Source organism: Acanthisitta chloris, unplaced genomic scaffold (assembly GCF_000695815.1).
Source record: "Acanthisitta chloris isolate BGI_N310 unplaced genomic scaffold, ASM69581v1 scaffold38140, whole genome shotgun sequence".
Taxonomy (NCBI): domain Eukaryota; kingdom Metazoa; phylum Chordata; class Aves; order Passeriformes; family Acanthisittidae; genus Acanthisitta; species Acanthisitta chloris.
The window spans coordinates 1-20142 of record NW_008650603.1 but is presented as its reverse complement, the minus strand read 5'-3'; the positions used below and the strand labels follow the sequence as shown (position 1 = coordinate 20142).

Below are 20142 nucleotides of genomic sequence, written 5' to 3'. Positions count from 1 at the left end.
TCATGCTACAAATTGGACAACACCCAGTGAGTTCATTGTTCAACCTCAATTGTGAAGGCTATTCACATTTACTATTCCCCTGGAATCAATGTTAATTAAGGCTGACTGGGGCTATAAATCAGCCTTTGGTTTTTACAACTTAATTCAGCATTAAGCATATATATGTAAATAAAAGGTAACTGATTAACCACTTGAGTTTTCCAGGAGTTACTGAGGTAATTTGTTTTTGTTTGAGTCCTAGTGTTACCTTTTGTGATATGCAGTAAGGAAAATAAAAAGTATATAGTGTGTCATTCATTTGCTATGTGGTATTGTGCTAGTTAAATAATCTGCCTGTTGGGTGCTATCAACAGCACTATGCCAAAATGGAAGGGGAAGAAGGGAGCATTTGAAAAATTCTGGAACACACAAACATTTTGTTTGCCATTTACTCTCAGTAGAACCAGTAACTGCAGCAATGTCAGAGCAGAAAGATAAAAGGCAAACTTTCCTGTTTTCTCGAGGTGTCCCTGACAGTACAAGGATTTGGCCAAGAACAAACCCAACTGGAAAAAGAGACAAAGCCTCTTGTAAGTGAGGAGTCTGGCTGCAGTGTACAGTGGTCTAAGGAGGAAATTGAATATTATTTGTTGATCAGTGATGCCTAAGGGAACATGCAGACCAGGGCAGCAGGTGAGGTGGCAGGTGGGTGAGGTTGTATGTGTGTGGGATGGGGACGTTTCCAACAGGCCTCACAGTGTCACAGGTGCAGTTGGAAGCTCGTGGCTGCCCCTGTGAATGTGCCCTTAGACTATCATCATTCTCATGAGATCTCATCAAAAAGATCTCTTGGCAATTTCTGTGCCTTTCCAAATGAAAGATGAAGAAGGCATAGGATTTTTGTAAAAACAACAGTCATATCCCTCCCAGTACTGACAATAACCTCTTGCTCACACACACAGATGCTCTCACAGATCTTTTGATAGAACTTCTCAAGATACTGGTCCCACCATGTCTTAACTAGCTTCAACTCCTTCTCACAGTTAATTACATATAGCTACATTTAACAGAGTTCCATAGGACTAATCAAGAAGGCAATCTGACCCATCCTACAGGCCACGTGACTGCTCAGAGCTTTTGAGATACCGTATCATACCAAAAAGTATACAAAGGAAGAGTAAAATTCCAAACTATCATGTAAAAATTCCTAGTTACTTTGAGACATGCAGCAGGAAGGAAATCATACACTGCATTTTGCACAAGACCTGCATTTCACGAGCATTACACACCGAGTTCAACAGCATTTTGGATGCTCATCAGTTTTGAAATCAAGCCAATGGTAAATGTTTCTAGCATAACACAAAGCAAATTAAGCTTTGCAAACAAACAACTACGATATCTTGTTTAAGTAGCCATCTGTACCACTTGGCTTACTAATAATTAGCAACTTACCGTTCATTTCAAACCATGCAGGTAATTGGAGTGGTAAGTATTCAAAGAGGAATGGGTGTGGACAGACCCAGCCTGGACATTCTAATCTGCAGTGCAGTAGTAGCAAAATTTAAAGCAGGGAGAAAATAGACAGGATTTTGTGTTTTCATCACTATTGACCACTGAGTACAAAAAAACTATTTTTATGAGTGTGTGTATAAATATGATTAAATAAAATACAGCACAGAACTAATACCTCCCTTGCAGCTCTTAGTTGAAGGAGCTTTGTTTTCATGGCACTACAGATTCCCTCTACTGTTCCTCCAGGGGCTAGCCCTAGATTTGGGAAATGGAACTGATTTTCACATTCACTGGGGATTCCTGCAAGCTCACTGCCTTTATTTTAGGTGTTGTCTTTCCTTAAAACATGTAGAAAAAAATTAATTTGGGCTCTTTTAATTCATAAGAGTAATCAACCCAGGTGGCAACAATGTAACTTTTCATTTCCTTTCTTGAAAATGTTCTTAATGATGTGTGAGTGAAATGATGATCTACATTCTTAATTTGATATTGCTTAGTGATGATGTCATCAGACATTTTCTTCAGGCTCCCCAGCTGTTTAACTAAGAACTTCAGCCAGTGCACAGACAGTGGCCTAGCATTCAGCTCTTTGGAGGTGGAATTATTTTCCCATGGATTTAATAAACAAAGTTTTTATGCTGTTGCAGCTCCAGAAATGTTTTTTCATACAGGAAGAGGATTTTAACATCCAAATAATAATGGCTTCCCACAGGAGATTTGGTTCTGGATGAATGGAGGAAGGAATGGGAATTTCCTAACTCAATTGATTTAGTAGCTGGTTATAGTTTCATTCCATCAAAGATCTTTTTTTCATATGTGGCTCTCTCCTTAGAGAGCCTTCGACATTAAGTCTGCAGGGATGGGGGAGGGGGCATCAGATGCCAAAGTACTTTATAAAAGAATCACAGCTGTTCGGCCCTCAGCATCTTCTCAGAGCTGGAGGCATTAAGAAATACATAATGGCACTTTTTTTTTGAGGAAGGACATACAACAATTTTAGAGGCATGCAAAACATCCAGCAGCAGCATTTCCCTTGGTAAATACTGCATAACATCCCAGATACCAGGCACCTGCGCCTCAGTCTGGTCAGGAAATTTCATATCCTTTCCCATCTCGGCAACTTCATTTCCTCTCCTTGGGAAATATTTCAAGAGTCCTAACGATTAGTACAATTGTAAGGGAATGAAGTAGATGGGATTGCCAATCAGAGGTGCAGCTTGTTTATTTTCACAAGCCTTGTTTGCCTTCACTTTTATGGCTGTCTTGATACAGCAAATCTCTCACACTCCCAGGAGTGCCTCTAGTGTTGTGAGGCACTCCTGGGAGTGACTGGAAACCAACAGCTGGCTACAGAATCAGCGAGAACCTGGTTTGTAGCTAGGTTTCCTAGCACTAGGAAAGCAAAAGCCAATCCCAACAGACTGAGAGCTGACTGACCAGCAATGGATCAGCACTGCCATATTATTTTAAGAACATTGTTCAGATGACCAGCAAGAGTCACTGCTCTTTGCTGGCAGTTCACAACCTGAGTAATGGGCTTCGAGGCCAACTCCCCAGACATTCTCAGTGCAGAATGCTGCTTCTCAAGGCAACCCAAGAATGAGCCTCTTTGGGCAGTGCCAATGGCTGCACACGAGGCAAGGCAGGCCGAGCACACCGGCAGAACTGGTGCTCGTGTCAGTCATTATAGCTAGCACAGAGCATATCAGGCCTCAGAAGTTACCCAGATCTGGGTTCTTGTAATGAGATGCCTTTCAACTGCGGTGGAACTATAATTGTTTGAAGAATAACAGTGAACTCTGCATGAGCAACACTCAACTTTGCACCAAATTTCATTCTGGCGAGCAAGCTCCTGTGGGCATAGCTGGTTTTCAGCCATAAGAGACCTGAACCTACCCAGAGTAGAACAAGAGGAAAAATCCAACTGGTTTCAGTGGGAGCTGAATCAGGCACTGGTTGAGGAAAGGGAATCAGTGGCAATAGCCTCCAGAGGGATGTTTGTACTGGGAGACAAAGCTGTTTCACTGGAAACTTGACACCTGCTCTAGAGCCTGTGAGGTCTGCGAGGCCAAACAAAACCCGAACATGTTTTTATTTTTCCTCTTTGGCTGCTGGGTTGCCCTAGCTCCTTTCCTCTCCTTATTCACACCCTCCACACTGTTCAAAAAAAAAATTGAAAAGGAAGAAGAACTCTTTTCTATAGCTGTGTGTGCTTTAGGGTATTTGTGCTTTTTTAAAAAAACTCATTTGGACCTCAGAGCGTGAAGGATAATGTCATGGCTTTTGGACATGGTGTACCATAAATGGGGCTTTCCTTCATAAATCCAAGCTTAAAATTTCACTCAAGATACCTAGAATCCAAATTTCAGAGTGTACTGAGAGGGCTGGAGAATTTTAAACATTTACAAACATGCTACAGCAGGAGGATCAAAAAAATGGAATTGGAAATAAAATGCACAAGAAGTGAATGAGGCTGCTCTGGTTTCGCTGTCAGCACAGCAGTGTGTCGAACTCTAGTAGAATTATGTTTATGCAACCTGAGTCCTATGCCAAGAGTACATGTCTGATGAGAAGACTGGAGTGTTTAACTTCTCTGGATGTAAATTCCAAGTAGTAAGGCCTGAGTCAACCCTACTGAAATGAAAAACAGTCCTTGACATCAGTGGACTTTGAATCAGAAGCCAAGTATTTAAAACAGGTGAATACATCACAGTAATATTTCAGCCTGTGTAAAGGAAGTCAGACTTGTGCGGCAGACATAAGATGGAGGAGGATTCATATGATCTAGCACCTGGTGGTGTCAGCTCAGTCTCTTTTCAGTCCCAGTGGGGTGGGAGGAGAGGGCAAAGCACTCCCTTGGGGCATGACCTGCCACCTCAGGCTTGTCACTACCCCTGTGTCTCCAGTGGCTGCTGCCCTGGCACACTCACCTAGATATGTTGTTTAGGTGCTTAAAAGTAGATACAGCAAGACTCCTGTAACCAAAAGAGGTTTGGGGAATGGTACACTAGGAAATGGGTGTCGTGGGAGGAGAAACTGGAGAAATCCAGGGTCCCTGAGCAGCAAATGGAATCAGAGAAAGGGCTTGAAGCCTCCTGTCAGTCTGCTGTGAAAGTGGAATGTAACATGGTTTTTTTCTCCCCTATGTCCCAAATCCCTCACACCAAATGTTTGACCTGCCTGTCTTCCTGTCTTAATTAGTCTTCTGTCTTTCTGGGAGTTGGGTCTGTTCTTCTGCAAATGGCAGCACATCAGACGGGGGAAACCTGTCATGTTTGTTTTCTAAGCTGTAGGGGGCACCCATTTGAAAAAACTCTCGGCTTATCTAAACGTTTTTGTTTGTATGATTTTGAATTAGGAAGTGTGAGTAATTAGTTAAGAAGATTAAATAAGTCTTAACAACATGCAGTAGCATGCTTACTTTCCTCCTCCCCCCAAGTATTTCCTGCACAAAACCCAGGCTGCCAAACTGTGATGATACCCTTTTCTATTTTAGTTTCTCACTGTGCCACATGCTGATACAGCATCCGTTATTTCCATTCAGTCTCATTAAAGGGATTATTTTGCGCCTGGTTGTTCAAGAAAATTAATCTAAAGAGAAGAAACTTCAGGGCTGTTGAACTATACCCACCACAAACATTTTACTCCTTTTGGCTGCCTTATTAAACCTGTGGGAAGAAACTTTGCTTATAGCACATAAAGGCTTTCCTCAAAGTAATTTCCACCTTCTTTCCAGTTAATGAAGAATTTATCTGCTGTTAGGAGCATAATACAGGAGCAATAGCATAGCTTAGGTAGTATTTCATGTATTCCTAAGAAACTAAGCTCCCAAGCTTTACTTATTCTTTCACTCGTGAGACTCTAATTGCTGGAGAAGAACATCTACTCTCTTTCTTAACTGCATCAGAAAACATTGCTTGTGAAACTGGGTGACCAAAAAATTAAGTATGCTTTGCATTTCCACTGATAACAAAGAAAAGCCATCACTGGGTGATTTGGGTAAGGATGGCAGTGTTTTTGATGGACTATGATCCTTGATGTCAGTTACTGCACCTTAGAAAACGAAATAATGAAAGGTTTCTAAAAATCCACTCAATCGAGAGTGGAGAGGAGGGAGTATTTGTTTACAGAATCAATTATAGGGCTGTCACTGGGCTTTAATGAAGTTGTGGCTATTAAGAACTTGATCCTGGAAACCCTTCCACAAGCACTCTTTCGAAATGGTGGGAATGAGGAGGGGTTTGTACAAACAAGACCAGTATTAGTCAGGGTAGTTCTCTTGTGTTTGGCACCGTTTGCGCGTTCAAGCCTTGTGTGCTCGTTACGTGTGACAGAAAACAGTGTGCGCTATTTATCTGTACGTGGGAAACATGCTCTGCCATTTGAAAGAATCTAGCAGATCCTCACTTGTGGGTAACTGCCACTTTAAATGTTCATCACCAGGAGCAAGCTTTTAAGTTAGAAATTAGCTGGGCTGCATAAATAAATATTCCTGCTAGGATTTCAGATGCTATAGGCAACATAGAAAAATACAATGGGCAAATTTATTTTGACTTAAAAGCTCTGCCTGAGAAAATTACCTTATAACTACACATGAGAAATTGCTGGAATGTCAGCTTCATTTGCAGTGGCCCCTCATGGCCTGATCACCCTCCCTGGCACGATAAATCACTGGCAAGATCCTTACCTTAACACGTTTGATCTCAGCTCAGCAAGACTTGGTTTTGATGTGAAGAACTCCAGATCTGTTAGGTCAGAGACAAATAGCAGAGCCACTGACCTGCAAAGTGCTAACTCTATATTAGACCCAAGTGAGCAGCCTTAAGCTCCTGAAAAGTTTGCCTTTGCTTCTAGTTTGCATCCTGAATATTTTCAAATATTACCATTAGCATGTTTTGCTAAATGATGTCGGTGACATTTCCTTTTGTGTCATTCTGCACATACAGAATCCACAAAAAGTCAAACAAACAAGCATGCAATGTGAGCAGCATTATCTTAGATAAACTGTTAGAATCATCTGCACTTTAGGGTGACATGAAATACAGTTCAGTATTTATCAGTTTATTTACACAAATGCCTTGCACTGGCCCTGTTCTACCTAGACCATGCCTACTAATCAAATAAATAATGATATTCACCAGTATACTCATGAAGGTGATTCCAAGTGCCTGTGTGTACATGTCTGCACATACAGAAGTTCAAACTACTCCTAAAAATAAAAATCCAGCTTGTAGCATTTACATTCAAAGCCTGAACTTTCACAAAGAACCGTTTTGTGGCACCTCAGTTTTGCAGCCTTGGTTTGAAACTACTCCTTATTGTCCTGGTTAAACAGTCACTTATCTCTAAGATAGTAAGCAGGAGTGTTAGTCTACCAGAAAATTGGATGTTCTTAATGGGCTTTGGGGGAGAATAGCTTTGCATCATCAGCATTAAGTTAAATCACATTAAGTACCCACTTACAACATAGGGATTACCACTTATGACATCTTTGGTGAAAGCCTTTAAAACAAATTGTTGTGTTTGTTAGAAGCAGCTGTGAGATAACAATTCCCAGAAGTCTGATTTATAAACCCTTTTTTGCTCTTCAAGAAGATGCAAAGGAACCCAACACCTCTCATTCCATACTGCAATGAAATCTCTCAGGCTGGAAATTCTTTTCAATAAAAAGTCTTGGGGAGTACTGATTTATTTACTTTAGACTATTCTTCTGGAGATAAGAAACCTTTAGCTAGATTCCCTTTCCTCAAAGTTCAGTTCTGAGTTCTCCTCCAGTTCTTTCTGTTGAGAAGTCATTGCCTTTACATATATAAAACTCAAATAGGTCATTCTGCTTTTTATTATTCATAAGGCTGATTGGGGAAAACTGGGCTTAAACTGTCAAAGAATCCTGCTGTGCTTGGATACCTGACAAATTTACACCCCAAAGTATGCTGTGGTGCTAAGACTAATAGTGGATGTGAAGTGCTCTTGCATGAGCTGGTTACAGTCTCAAGCAAATAAAATACTTGAGGGTAAAGCAAAATAATGCCAATGTTTAAGGGAGTTTAATATTTTTATATATGACTGGCAAGCTATTCTGTATAGAGATGTAAGCCTGCATGCAAAATGAGCTCTTCTATTTTCCTTTAAATAGAAACACTAAGAACTGTCAGTGGGTAAATTAAAAACATGACCCTCTACTTTTGCCAAACATACAGCACTAAAAACATGGACTAAGGCAAAACCAAAACCTAGCTACACAGAGATTTCCTTAAATGAGCAAAGTACACTGTAAGTCTTGTCAATAAAAAGCCTTCCTTAAAACACCCAAATATTCCCATATGCAGTCCTGAGATTCCCCTCCACACACACCTCCCCTCCCTTTAAAATTCATGTTTCTTTTGCCTTTCTAACCAAACTCCATTTTTCTCTGCTGGAGCCCCTTGTAATGATACCAGAATGTGGGCAAACCTCATTAGTCTCCCTGCTGTTTACAAGGCAGGATTTGTGCTCAGTGTAGTGAACACAATGGCACATGATCTCTAAATGGATAAAATCACCATCAAGACTTTAATCTGAGAAATTTTTCACCCAGACATTGTAAATGCTATTGGTATGTAAAGGTATGAAACTCAGCATTAATTACAGCAAACATATGTCACCCAGTGCCCACCCTCCTGCAAGGAGCACACCAGTCATGAGCTGCTTCGGCAGTTATCAGGAATAAGGTATGTTGCCAATCCAACCCAGTAAGTAGTAACTAAATTCCCACGGGACCCAGCTGAAGTCAAATGTTGCTATTCCAGGTTCACTGCTTTTAGTCTCCCTAAAGACCATTTAGGCAAACAGCTGGAAGGGCTGACTACAAAGATCCCCAGTCACAGGGAACCACTCTAGGAAAAGCAGGTAAAGGCTTCTAACCAGGAAATAAGTTATCAAAGGATTTGTCCTGTTGCTCCCTCAAGGAGAGAAATGAACTGAAACAGATAGCAAGAACATGAACACATTTGTGTTTCGTGCAGAATCCAAACATTAAAAGCAGTTGTCTTGGCTGATGGAAGAGCTGTGCTACACCAGGCAGTGGGCATGTTCTGCACTGGACTCCTGATTGTCATCTAACTAGCAGAGCCTTCCTTCTCCCTCTGTGTTGGAGCACCTTACAAAACCAAAGTGTATAGAAACAATACCAGAGACAACAACCTGGAGTTCCTGTACTGTCAATGCATCGCACCGATGGAATAGTCCTGCACCTAACAGAGAAGTCCAGAGGGGAACAACACCATAAGCTCCAGCTTCATCTGAACTCCTTATGCAGATCTTGCAGCAAGGAGGGCACTGCCTCCCTGACAACGCTCAAGGGAATAGCACAGACACAACTCCTGATAAAGTGACATGGAAAGAGAGCAAAGAGCACAAAGAAAGGGCTATTTTCATCTATACTGTGTTCATGTATAGGTGAGTACACAGTGTAAAATTAATACCATATAAAAGCACAGACATGCATCCACATGTGAACCTCGGCTCTGAAATTCATCCGTGTTGCCCTTTCCCAGAATACTATGTACAAAAATAGAGGTTTGATCTTCTTGTAGTCTGGCTGGTTAAGCAAGAGATCCTGCCTCTGACACTGACCTACTGTCTGAGTTAGTCATGGTTACACTCCCACAAGTTTAAACTCCCCCATCTGTGAAGGAGCCTTGTCACCAGCTTTACAGTGAGGCTGAATCAATTAATGTTTTCTGAAAGATTTGAGGGAGCAGAATATTAACACTTGCAGTTGAGTAGTGCTAGCTAAAAATGTCCTTAGTAAAGTAACAAATGGATTTTAAAATCATTATCAAAGGGTTGGACCACCAAGACTCCTAGGTCATCATCAGCACAGCTAACATATGTAGTGTTAGTCTTATATCACAACTTCAGATGGACCAGTGAAAAATGCAGAGCTTGATTCTCACCTCGCAGAAAAACAGCATCTCATAAACATCACAAAAGAGAAGAAGCCGTTAAGTGGCTGTGGTAAAGAAAAGTGTGATAAGGACAAAAAGAGGACTAACAAAACGTCAAGCACTGATGGAAAAGGGGGTGAAGGCTTAGCCAGATGTTCTGAAAACATGTGTGCTTGTTTCTCAAGGTCCACACAGGCTGTTCTGGTACAGAACTGCTGCAACCATACGTCACAACTGAAGCGACTTGGAGAAAATAAAATAAACCCCTTGACTTGCAAAGCAGGTGGTAATTTCTTGCTAGTTTAAAACAACTCAAGAACAAACCTAAACTATTTCTGTTACAGCTGAAAAAAACCCACATAAGCAAATGTAAAGTGCATATGTTATGGCATACTAGTAAGCTTTGAAAATCTCCAGTGGAATCAGGACAGTGCTTTTATGCCTGGGTGCAAAGAACATTTAAAATAAACTCCAAATATGCTTCAGACAACAAAAGGAAGTGGTTCCTTAAAAAAATAAATCTACGTATCCACCTGCCAGTTACATAAATGCCTTCTCAAGTCAATTTGACAGTATAAAGAAGCATTAAATCCAGTTTAAAATTAATTTCTATTTTAAGGACTTTTTACACTAGCAGAGTGGTAAAGAAAAGTGAAGTGCAGTGTCATGGGAAGTGCTTTTGTGGCTGAGCAGAAAAGGCTTTACAAGGTTTTTCAACTAACTAGATCACAATTTTCATCTAGGTCATCTTAGAGTTAGGAAATAAAAGCGCAAGTGCCTGTAAACCAGCAGGAGAAACCTGAGTGTGAAAATGGGGGATCTGGACTGTATCACAGAGAGGAGAAAACTAGCATTTTTTGAGCATAAGGGGATGAGAATTATCAGAGGCATTACCACACTTTCTACATTTCAGCTGTGTAGGGAGGACAAGTCAGGCTGCAGAGACGGGGGAGCAGCTCCGTGTGCGACGCATTGCGTGGGCACTGCCTGGAAGGGAATCTTAACATAATGTAGACCCACCGATATAGAAGCAGATCATGAGGGATAATAGCAGGAGTGAAGACTTCTGGATAAGAGCAACTGAAGTGACACTGAAGTGGTACTAAAGAAGAGAAAGAATAGAAGGCAGTAAGACTGGTGCCAAAGTAACTGTGTATTAGTTCAGTGAGAGCTGCACTGAAATAGTGTGTAGAGAACAGAGTTTTCTGTATCCTAATGTAAACAACATTTGACATAGTCCTGTCAGGGACTAAAAATTGTGTCTGAACCCCTGAGAAATGGTTACCATGTAAATAATTCCAGCTTCATTGCAGGAGAGAAACACATGAAGAAGCCCTACTCTCTGGGATACTAAACTTCAAGAAGCAGGTTTTTTTTAAAGAGGAAGTAACTTAGAAACTCCCTGCTTGAAGCTAGGAAATTAAAATCCATAGAATCAGCATGGAAGCTTAAGAATGTGAAAGAGTCAAAGAAGATTTGCATTCCCAAGGCTAAAAACGGGAAGCACAAGCAAGAAAATAAATGAGGTGATTGAGAAGGAAGATACAAGAGGAAAATTAGGCAAAAAATAAAGAAACACAGTGCTAACTTTAAAAGACAGAAGACAAAAAATAAAAAATAAATATTACTACTAAATATTCTGAAGAAAATTACCAAAAAGGTAACTCAAACAAAACAGCCAAGAGAAGCCAAAGTTAAATAAATAAGCAGATGCAGGCTGTGTGAGAGTCAGTGGATCCTGAAAACAACCTGGCAATGGAACGCATAAAGGGGAGACTGAAGATATTTCCAGAGGTGGCTGCTCATTGCAGGGAGATCTTAATTTGGCTATAGCAAGGTTATATTTTCTGGCCAAAATTTAGAAAAGCAGAACCATTAGTTAGGAACACTAGAAGATGCCAGGTAAAACACTTGTTCTGGGGAATCATCTTTACTAAAAGTCTAACACCGGCAGCATACCAAAGATCATTTAAAGGCCATATCTAGAGCAAGTTTGCTTCAGTCCCAGTTGTGCTGCAAGGAATTGAAATAAAGACCCTGAAATAACAAGAAATCCCAAATGCTAATGCATCTCAGTTCTTCCAGTTTTCAAAAGCTAAGGCATCAGGAGTTGCACAAAAGCTACTAAGAGTATACTGGGGGAGGGTGGTGAGGATGATGATGATGATAATGTATTAAGTGGTGTTTTTCCCACTGAAGCATGAGAAAACAAAGCCACGTTACAGACCTGGAAGGACCTTCCAATTGGAGAGATCTATTTCAGATCTATTTCAGAGGATAAGAGCAAGCTTTTGAAGACAGTAAAAAAATACCTGTATTTACCCAAGATAGTAAATAGCTTTACTTTGGAAAGAAACAGTCTCACTTTAGAGCCAGACTCTGTAAACACCTGTGTTTGGAATTTCTGTATGGAAAGGCACTTTCTTATAGTTTCTGAGCAAAATCCAAGGGATTTAGTGCAATCATTGCCACATGACCAGAGCATGACAAGGGGACAGTTCTCCCTGCATCTCCTTCCCATCCAAGTTCAGCAAAGAGGCTGCAGCCTGTTCATCAGTGCAACACTTCCTACATCTTTGTGACTTTTCAAACAGATTTTTTTTTTTTTGTAACTCACTTATTTTAAATTAGGGCATACTGGAAATCCACATGGAAATGAGCAAGTATATCCTTTCTGTAACCACAGCACCTGCTGCAGGCCCCTCCACAGCTGTCCCACTGGCATCCCTTTAGATTTTGAGTTCAATTCAAAATCTTCATTACCTATGAATCCCTCACAGATTAAGGTCTATACACTCTAGTGGTCAGTGTGGTCCTTGTGTTTTAACCTCCAGCTGAGGTCAAATGAGATTGAGCTGACCTTAAATATTTTCATTTGGGTCACAGAATTTGATGTGGATAGTTCCCACTTCAGTCCAACAAAGCTGGAATATATTATGTTCCAAGTCATAGGTAAAATACAGTTCACCAGGCTCTCTGTGAAAGGCACTGACTCCAAGTGATCAAGAATTCAGTCCTGTTTTTTTCTTTTGTCATTTAGGATGCAATTTCAGCAATGCTATTGCAGCAACGCTTTGATGTGGCTTCACATATCATACTTCTAGTAATGAAGTGCTCCTAAAGCTTAGTTAACTGTGTAACTTAAAATTGCTGCATTGCATTCATGTCACAAAGGTAGATTGCTATTCACAGAAAATGCTGATCAGTAGAAATATGCTTTTTGACAAATTCTCAAATAGGTAACTTGTGTTTTGGAGAAAAAACAATTAGGTATATGCAATCTGAAATGGAATTCATTTGAGTAAGCACAACAGTAAGGAATGATTGGGCCCTTAGATGACAAATCATTTTTTAGACTTCATCTTTCACTGTGTAATACTTAGCACTAAACCTTCACACTATTCATGCGCTTATCGTGCTTGAGTAGGGATGCCAGTGTTTGTCTGAGGATTCCTCACTAGAGGATTGCACAAAACTGCAACTTTCTGAAGATTTTTTAAACCTTTACATATCAGTGCTTTCACATTATCTTTACATAGCTTACTTACAATCTTGTCTCTCTTTAAATGTATTTTTTGTCTGTCATTTCTTTCAGCTGAACTACAGTTGATGCATTGGTTACTTGTTCCAAAGAACGAGTTCTGTTCTTAAAAAACATCCCAAACAAACAGAAAAAAAAAGCTGTGGGTTTTCCAAAAGTGAGGAGAATCAATTTTCAAAACATAAATAGGGAAATGTTGCAGTTCAGCCTTAGGAAAGATAGCTGGACAACTGTAAAAGAAGAAATGTGCCTTTGTGCAGGACCTGACTAAGAATTTATGATACGGACCACTGAGCTCATCTTTTGTCATTTATCTCTGTAAATGTGTGAGATTTCTTGGAAGATAGTTAGTCAAATGAGGAGCTGAGATGAATCAGTGGATATAATTTATTTAGACTTTAAAAAGGCTTTTGATGATAAAGTCCTTAGCAAGAGGCTATTAAGGAAAGTTACTAACCATATGGTGAAAGATAAAGTCCTGCCATGGATTAAAAAGTGGTTAAGAGATAAGATAAAAAGACTGGAAATAAACGGATAATTCTCCCTGGAAAGAGGTTAATAGCGAGGTGCCCCTTCATTACCGTGACCAGCGATCGATATCTTGGTTCACCTGCTTTTGCAGATCATTAATAGTAAGGTACAGAGTTTGTAGATAAAAATGTTCCAGCTAATCAGAGTACTGAAGAATACATCACTAGAGCTGAAGTTAAATGATACTTGGGCAACTCAAGGGAGATTAAATTTGCCAAAGGTAGTAAGTGCCAAGCCAAAGCGGTTGGAAAGAAAGGTTCAGATAACTTCTGGATGCTGATCTGTTCCAGATTACTCGCAATGTCTAAGGACAGTTTATTGAAGTCAACTGTTAATGTTCCCTGCAAAGTGGTGAAGACAACTGGATACAGTGGTTCCATGATCTGGTGCTCCCAGGAACAAGGCAGTTTATGGCAGCCAATAACTTCAGCCTGGCAGAGACCATTTAGAGCTGTTAGGAACAACTTCACATGGACAGGGAGATGGACAAGCTGCAGAGACCATCAAGAATTTTGGGACTGGGATTTATCAGAAAGTGTAGATACAAGACAGAAATTTTATATGGAAATGTACCAGAATGGATGAACTGCTGTGGAAAATGTTTCTGAAGGACAGTATAGAGAATTAAAGAAGAATTCTATTTTTGAATTTTTTTTTTATCAAAATGAAAGTGAGAGAGACAGAGTGTGAGAGGGTGTGTGTATCCCAACTCAATCTTTCCTATGCCTAGACAGCTATAGATCTTGGATCAAATCCTTGCTCTGTGTGACACCATGAGTATTCTTGGAGCAAAGACCTGAATCCTACCTTTCCTTCGTGAGTGTCCTGCCCACCGGGCTATCGATGTTGATGTCTCTGAGACCTCGTAAATACTTCCAAGTGAATTATCCAACAGGAGAGAATGTGAGACTCTTGCCAAGGACAGCCAAAGGTGGCAAAATTGGGACCTATCCACCATCAGAAAGGAGGGATCCATATTCAAGTTTCTGCCCTGTTTGCTTCAGAGCTATGACTCTCTCTGCTTTTCAACTCGGGCAAGTGCTCTGATTATTACCAACCTTCCGTTTTAGGTGTGCAGATAAATATATGGATCTTTTGTACTTGGATACTTGAAATTTTAAACATTTTTTGCACAGATGAGAAAGGCACTAATTGCATAGTTCTTGTCTGTCAGTGTATCATCTGACCTGACAGACTGGACAGAGACAACAATATATTGTCATACAGCTTGATGCATTAAACCAGTTTGCATTTTACCTAAAGATCCAGCCTTTCCCTAAAGATTCAGCACAGTAAGATGCCACTGCTACCACTTTTACCCACTCAGAGAAGCCTGCAGTTGTTCTCTAGTTGTGACCAGTTTCAGCTTGGTGGTTTCTGTGTTTTTAATGCCCTTGAATTACATGGCTATTGCAGCAGGGACTCGATCTGCATAAGATAACAGTTGTTACTTGCTCTCTCAGGCAAAATCTGGGTAAAATGGGTTTGTGCAGAGGGACTTAAAGGTTTAGGAGGAAAGAAAGAATCCTATATTCAGGCTGCTTTTTGCAAAGAAGTGCATAAATAGTCTGCAATTTCTATATAAGTTGATGAATTATAATTCTAAACACAAAGCATGACTACACCAGAAGAGAATCCAAACTGGAAAATTAAACAACAGTAAATCTCAATACACTATATACACTAAAATGTATGATGATGCAGAGGGACATACCTAGTGTCATCATCAGACGCAGAAGTGTTCCACTAAGGGAAAAGTAGCTGTTCTACTTGTCTGTTCTTCATGCAAACATCTCTAATTTTCTGTGCCCCATCTTTTGTAACAGGCCCATGGCTCACCCAGCTGCCCCAAAAGGTTGGCTGGTTTCTTCAAGCACCACACACTGCATATCACTTCAAAAGGCATTAAATTAGCTCATTCAGGGAGAGACATGAGGGAAAGTGCATGTATTCATCACTTACCTGAGTTTTGCCAAAGCTTGGCTTCAGTTCAAAAAATGACAAAGATTCTGCATATTATCCTAAATAAAATACATTTCCTGCCTCCTATCCTAATATCAGTCTAGAATTTTATCTGGAAAACACGTGCTGGAAATTTTGATTAAAAGAATTTTTAACAGTGTTCTGCAGCATTCATTTCTGGGCAATGCCAAGAAAGCACAATGGGAATGAAAATACTGAAACTTAGCATAAACCACTTCAAACCCAGATACGAGAATTTGAAATGTATTTGTTAGTACTTGTCTTCCCAGAAGCAGTTTGCCTACACTTCATACAAACTCCTGTATTCAGTTTTCTGTTGTAGTGCTAGGTAGTTTACCTGGTCTGATTTTAGCCTTTGATGTAAGAGTAGAGGCAAACCCTTGTATACAAGACAAAGAAAATGTGGTTGTCAGCTAATTCAAAGGCTTCTAATACAGAAATGTTTCTGTACCTGTTCACTGCTACTGCACTTCATCCCTTTAAAGCATCCCTTTATAAAAACCTCTCAAACACAAAATTGTTCAGTTTTTCCTTACGCTAAAGGTGTTCAGCTCTTTCTCCAACCTAAATCAGTTGGCAAGCAAGAAACAAAACTTAAAATATCCATCTGGATTAGTGTCCCCAACACGATGCAAACTGAGAACATTGTGCACTCAACTACCTGATGTAGCAATAGAGCTGGGACAGGACAGAGCCCTGGGGCCCTCATTTTACACCACGCTGTCTTTTAAAGAGTCAACATGGCTTACTAAAAACCACAATGAAAATATTTTGTCAAGCAGATGTGATCATGCCATAACAAAGGAAAGATAGCCACATCCTGTAGTAACACCTTTAGTCCCTTAGAGACAGCAAGACAGAAATGGTGCAAAGGGCTCAATCCACTGGGCTAATTCCATGTCTACTGCCAGGTACTTGGGAGACAGTCTCAGGAGAGAAAATGGAGTTTCATTAAAGCATTCCAGTGGGAGGCATCAATATAATACTAGGCAGAGAACCCTCTGATCACCCTCAGAAGCTAGCAGGTCTTCAGGGGTGTGCTTCCTGTACAAAGCATGCTAATAACATGTCCTTACCAGACAGACGTCACGCTATCGCTTGTCTCACACATCTGATATTTCTGGAGCAGCCCATTCTGGGAGAGTTTCTGGCATAAAGTTGACTTTTGTAGAAGCGTGACTTGTTGCCAGGGGGAGGGCTGGATCCCCTTCCTACCTACATGCCCCTTACATATGGAACATAGCACTGTCGACACACTCCTGACAAGCCTGAGGACTTGCTGTGCCACAGGGCTGGAGCACGACCTAATTCCATGCACTGCTCTGAGATGTCCCATTCTGCAGATGCAATCACTCCCCAAATGTTAATAAGGAGAGAGTTAAAGAGTCATCACAGTGAAAAGAGAGTTAATCTTGCACGTAGCAGCCCTAGTACTTGCCAGCTATATAGAAAACTTAACCCTGTGTGCTTGAACACTCACCTGCACGTCTGGTTCACATCCTGCTCACCAGTTCTTATTCCGCACATCTACAACACTTTATTTTTCACAGACCATGCCAAGGTATTAAAAACCTGGGAAAAATATGTCTAATGACTGTTTTCTTAAAGCAGCATAGGCTGACTTTCAATACTGAATTCACAATAGCTACTGCTGCACATCTTACATAAAAGGATGGAATTGTGTAATTTTCATCACTAAACATTTTTTTCTGACCCATCCAAACCTACCTTGCCTTTGTGTGCTGCATCAGGTGTACAGATCAGAAGGACTTAACAGACGGTTTTCTGCTCACTACAATAAACCTACTGGAGTAATATTTCACAGGTTTTGATAATTCTTCTAAATAATCGAAGAAATGAAAAATGACACAGGTAATATTTGTTTTATGTGTGTTCTTGGCAGGACCTTTTGGGGTAATCCCAAGGGTAATGCAGTTTGTAAAAGATTAATGAATAATAATTTTTTTGCCCAGTACATATTACAAATCCTTAACAAATCTCATTTAGGGAATCCCGGATTTTTAACACATTCTAGCCTAACAAAACTGTGTATTCACCGACTTCGGAATTGCAGAAATAAAATCTAACGGGCAAACCATATTTTCAAATTCTTTCACTTAGTTTAAATGTTCACAGGTACCTCTATTTTTCATAAGGAATTAACTCCCAAATGGTTAAGATTTTATATTCAGAGACAGCTGTAATAAAACATTCAAGAATTCTGTGTCCTGGTTGTGTATTTAAAATTCCCAGCTAACAAGCAGGAGAGAGGCTGCTCGGAATGCTTACAGATGTCTGATTTTACAAGGTTTGGGGTTGTTGGGGGGTTTTTTCTTGCCAAAGTGCTTTAGTCTAATGTTATTTATTGTTTATGGAAGTTGTTTGTCATTTAGGACATGAAGTGACCACTCCCCCCAAAGAAAGAATCAAGTTACAATCCATTATTTCATTTTTGATTGTTTTTCTTTGTAATAGGTGGGAAAGTGGATCCTGGATAAAAGTCTTGCCCAAGACAAGACTCCAAGCTGAAGACTCCAATTATCTATAAATCACTTGAATTTCCTGCAGAGAAAGAGAGAAAAAGGAGGAAAGAGCGAGACAGACAGAAAAACAGAGACAGAGGATGTGCCAAGTGAAACATTTGATACCTGTCCTAAACCAAATTTTTCTCAAAAGGAACCAGGAGTTACCTGATATCTCAAGACCAAGCTTAGAAGAAACATGCTGCTGTTGCTTTTGGCTTAATATTGAGATGAAATAACTTTCTTTTAGTTGTTCCATTAGTATAAAATGTGTAACATGGTACATCTATAATGATGGCACTATGTACTCTGATTTATTCAAGGTTACTACCCAGCTTACATTCTCACAGATAGGAAGCTCTAGTTGCTGCTGACTGCTGTATTTTCCCAAGATATTTAGAACTGATTTTCCAGTTTTAGAGCAGAGAAATGCAAGTGCACTTACTATGCAAACTAGCTGCGATACTACTCTCAAGTGTTTCCCACCGAACACTCCTGAAGTACAGCTTGCACTGAAACCAGCAATGCACAAAAATCATGCCAAATGCTACTTACACAGTAAGATTGTTCCCAAAGTGTAACACTACACAGCATCCAATAACTGCATTCCTTATTTACTTCAACCATTTTAAAAGAAATTATGTGCAAGGAACCATATGCATCTTTTAATTTGCATATTTCAGTTTGCATTAAAATGTAATGAAATCTAAACCAGTTGACTCTCCTCTGAAACATTCTTCTAGAACATGGAATTGCTGTAACAAATTAGAGGACAAATTAGTTTTGGCACCCACTAAAAAAAGAGAAAAGATGAAAAGCTTTTAAAGTGATGATATGGAGGGAAAAATTACACTACATCGGCCAAAATCAGTTTCCTATCAGCATTAAAACTCCTGAAGTTGTATTTCCAGGAGATAAAAGTGTTATCACCTTTTTCCAGTGCTGATGTGCTTATTTTCCTATTAAGTTACTTGGTAATTAGAAACAAAGTCTGACACATTGTAATTTGTTTATACAATAGATTTGAAACTTCCCCATCAGGAATGAAAACATTCTTTAAAGATACCAAAGATGCAAAGACTAAAAATATATAAACGAATTTAAAAATCCAAATTGCATTTACAAACAAATGACTATTCTTAAAGCCCATTTTAATCAACAAAACCTATTTAGTCCCATAATACACCACAGAAAATCAGATTTTTCTAAATTGACCCAATGGGTTTGTTCTTAACACTCTCTTTATGAAAATTAATCTTAAAGGTTAGTAGGAAAAATATGTCCTCTTACAATATGGTTCAAGTATCACGGAAGTTAGCAGAGACCTGTTCCAGTGCTGTAACAACCTGGTAGTATTAAGAGTCCTCCAGGAATTGTAAAAGAGTCCCTTGGGGCACACAGGGTAATTCAAGAAAGAAAACATTTTATTTTCTGATTGAGATACCCAGGTATGTATAATAATGTCCTCAGAAGTACATCAAAAGCAACTGAAACATACTCAAGAACTACTGATTTTGCACTGAAAATAAACCCCAACAGCTCTGTAGAAGAACAGTACATTCAAAGAGAAGTGGCAAAGCCAGTCCCAGCAGATCTAATTTGCTTTTCTATTATCCTGTGGTTTTTCAGATGATTACAGGGCTAAAAATCTGTTTCCTTTATTACAGATTCGAGGCAGACTTGTAGCAGTTTTTTATCTCTGCACTCAAGTTGGGTAGGGCTGAATTAAACTGATTTTAAGCAAAATCCCTCATTTGGAGGGAAAACCGTGAATTTCCCTGCCAGAACAAACGAACACAACTTACCTTGGTGTATTTGATTTCAAGGTTGAGAGTGGGAGAAGGCAGCAGATGCAGAGATGCCATCAGAGCTGCAGGATCTGCCTTCACCTCCCCTGGCATCTCAATTTTACTGGAAGTCATAGCCTTGGGGGGGGGTTTATAATACCACCGAGCCCCCCGCTCTGACCTGATGTTGTGTTGTGTTTTGGGCTGGTTCCCCCCCCCTCCACAGACCAGCGCTGAGGATGTTGCTCTCCTCCTCTGTATATAGGCAGGTGTCAAGCCGGGTCTCTTCTTATTGGACATGGGGGCAGAGGCAGGGGGGCAGGTCCATCCTACCTAGGGCGATAGCGGCACAGCCCCGC

The 20142-nt window shown here is 40.1% G+C and overlaps 1 protein-coding gene across 2 annotated transcripts in view; it reads right to left on the bottom strand.

The window, feature by feature from the left end:
* The window catches only part of LOC103797339 (retinal dehydrogenase 2), a 53473-nt gene extending 33451 nt beyond the window's left edge, over positions 1 to 20022 (bottom strand). Inside the window, exon 1 of one of the 2 annotated variants that reach the window (XM_009069550.1) lies at positions 19802 to 20022. In XM_009069550.1, the coding sequence (XP_009067798.1) occupies positions 19802 to 19918 (117 nt within the window). In that variant the 5' untranslated portion in view covers positions 19919 to 20022. The remainder of the gene's footprint in view (positions 1 to 19801) is intronic. The other variant, XM_009069559.1, reaches the window with a different exon arrangement.
* Between the last annotated feature and the right edge of the window lie 120 nt (positions 20023 to 20142).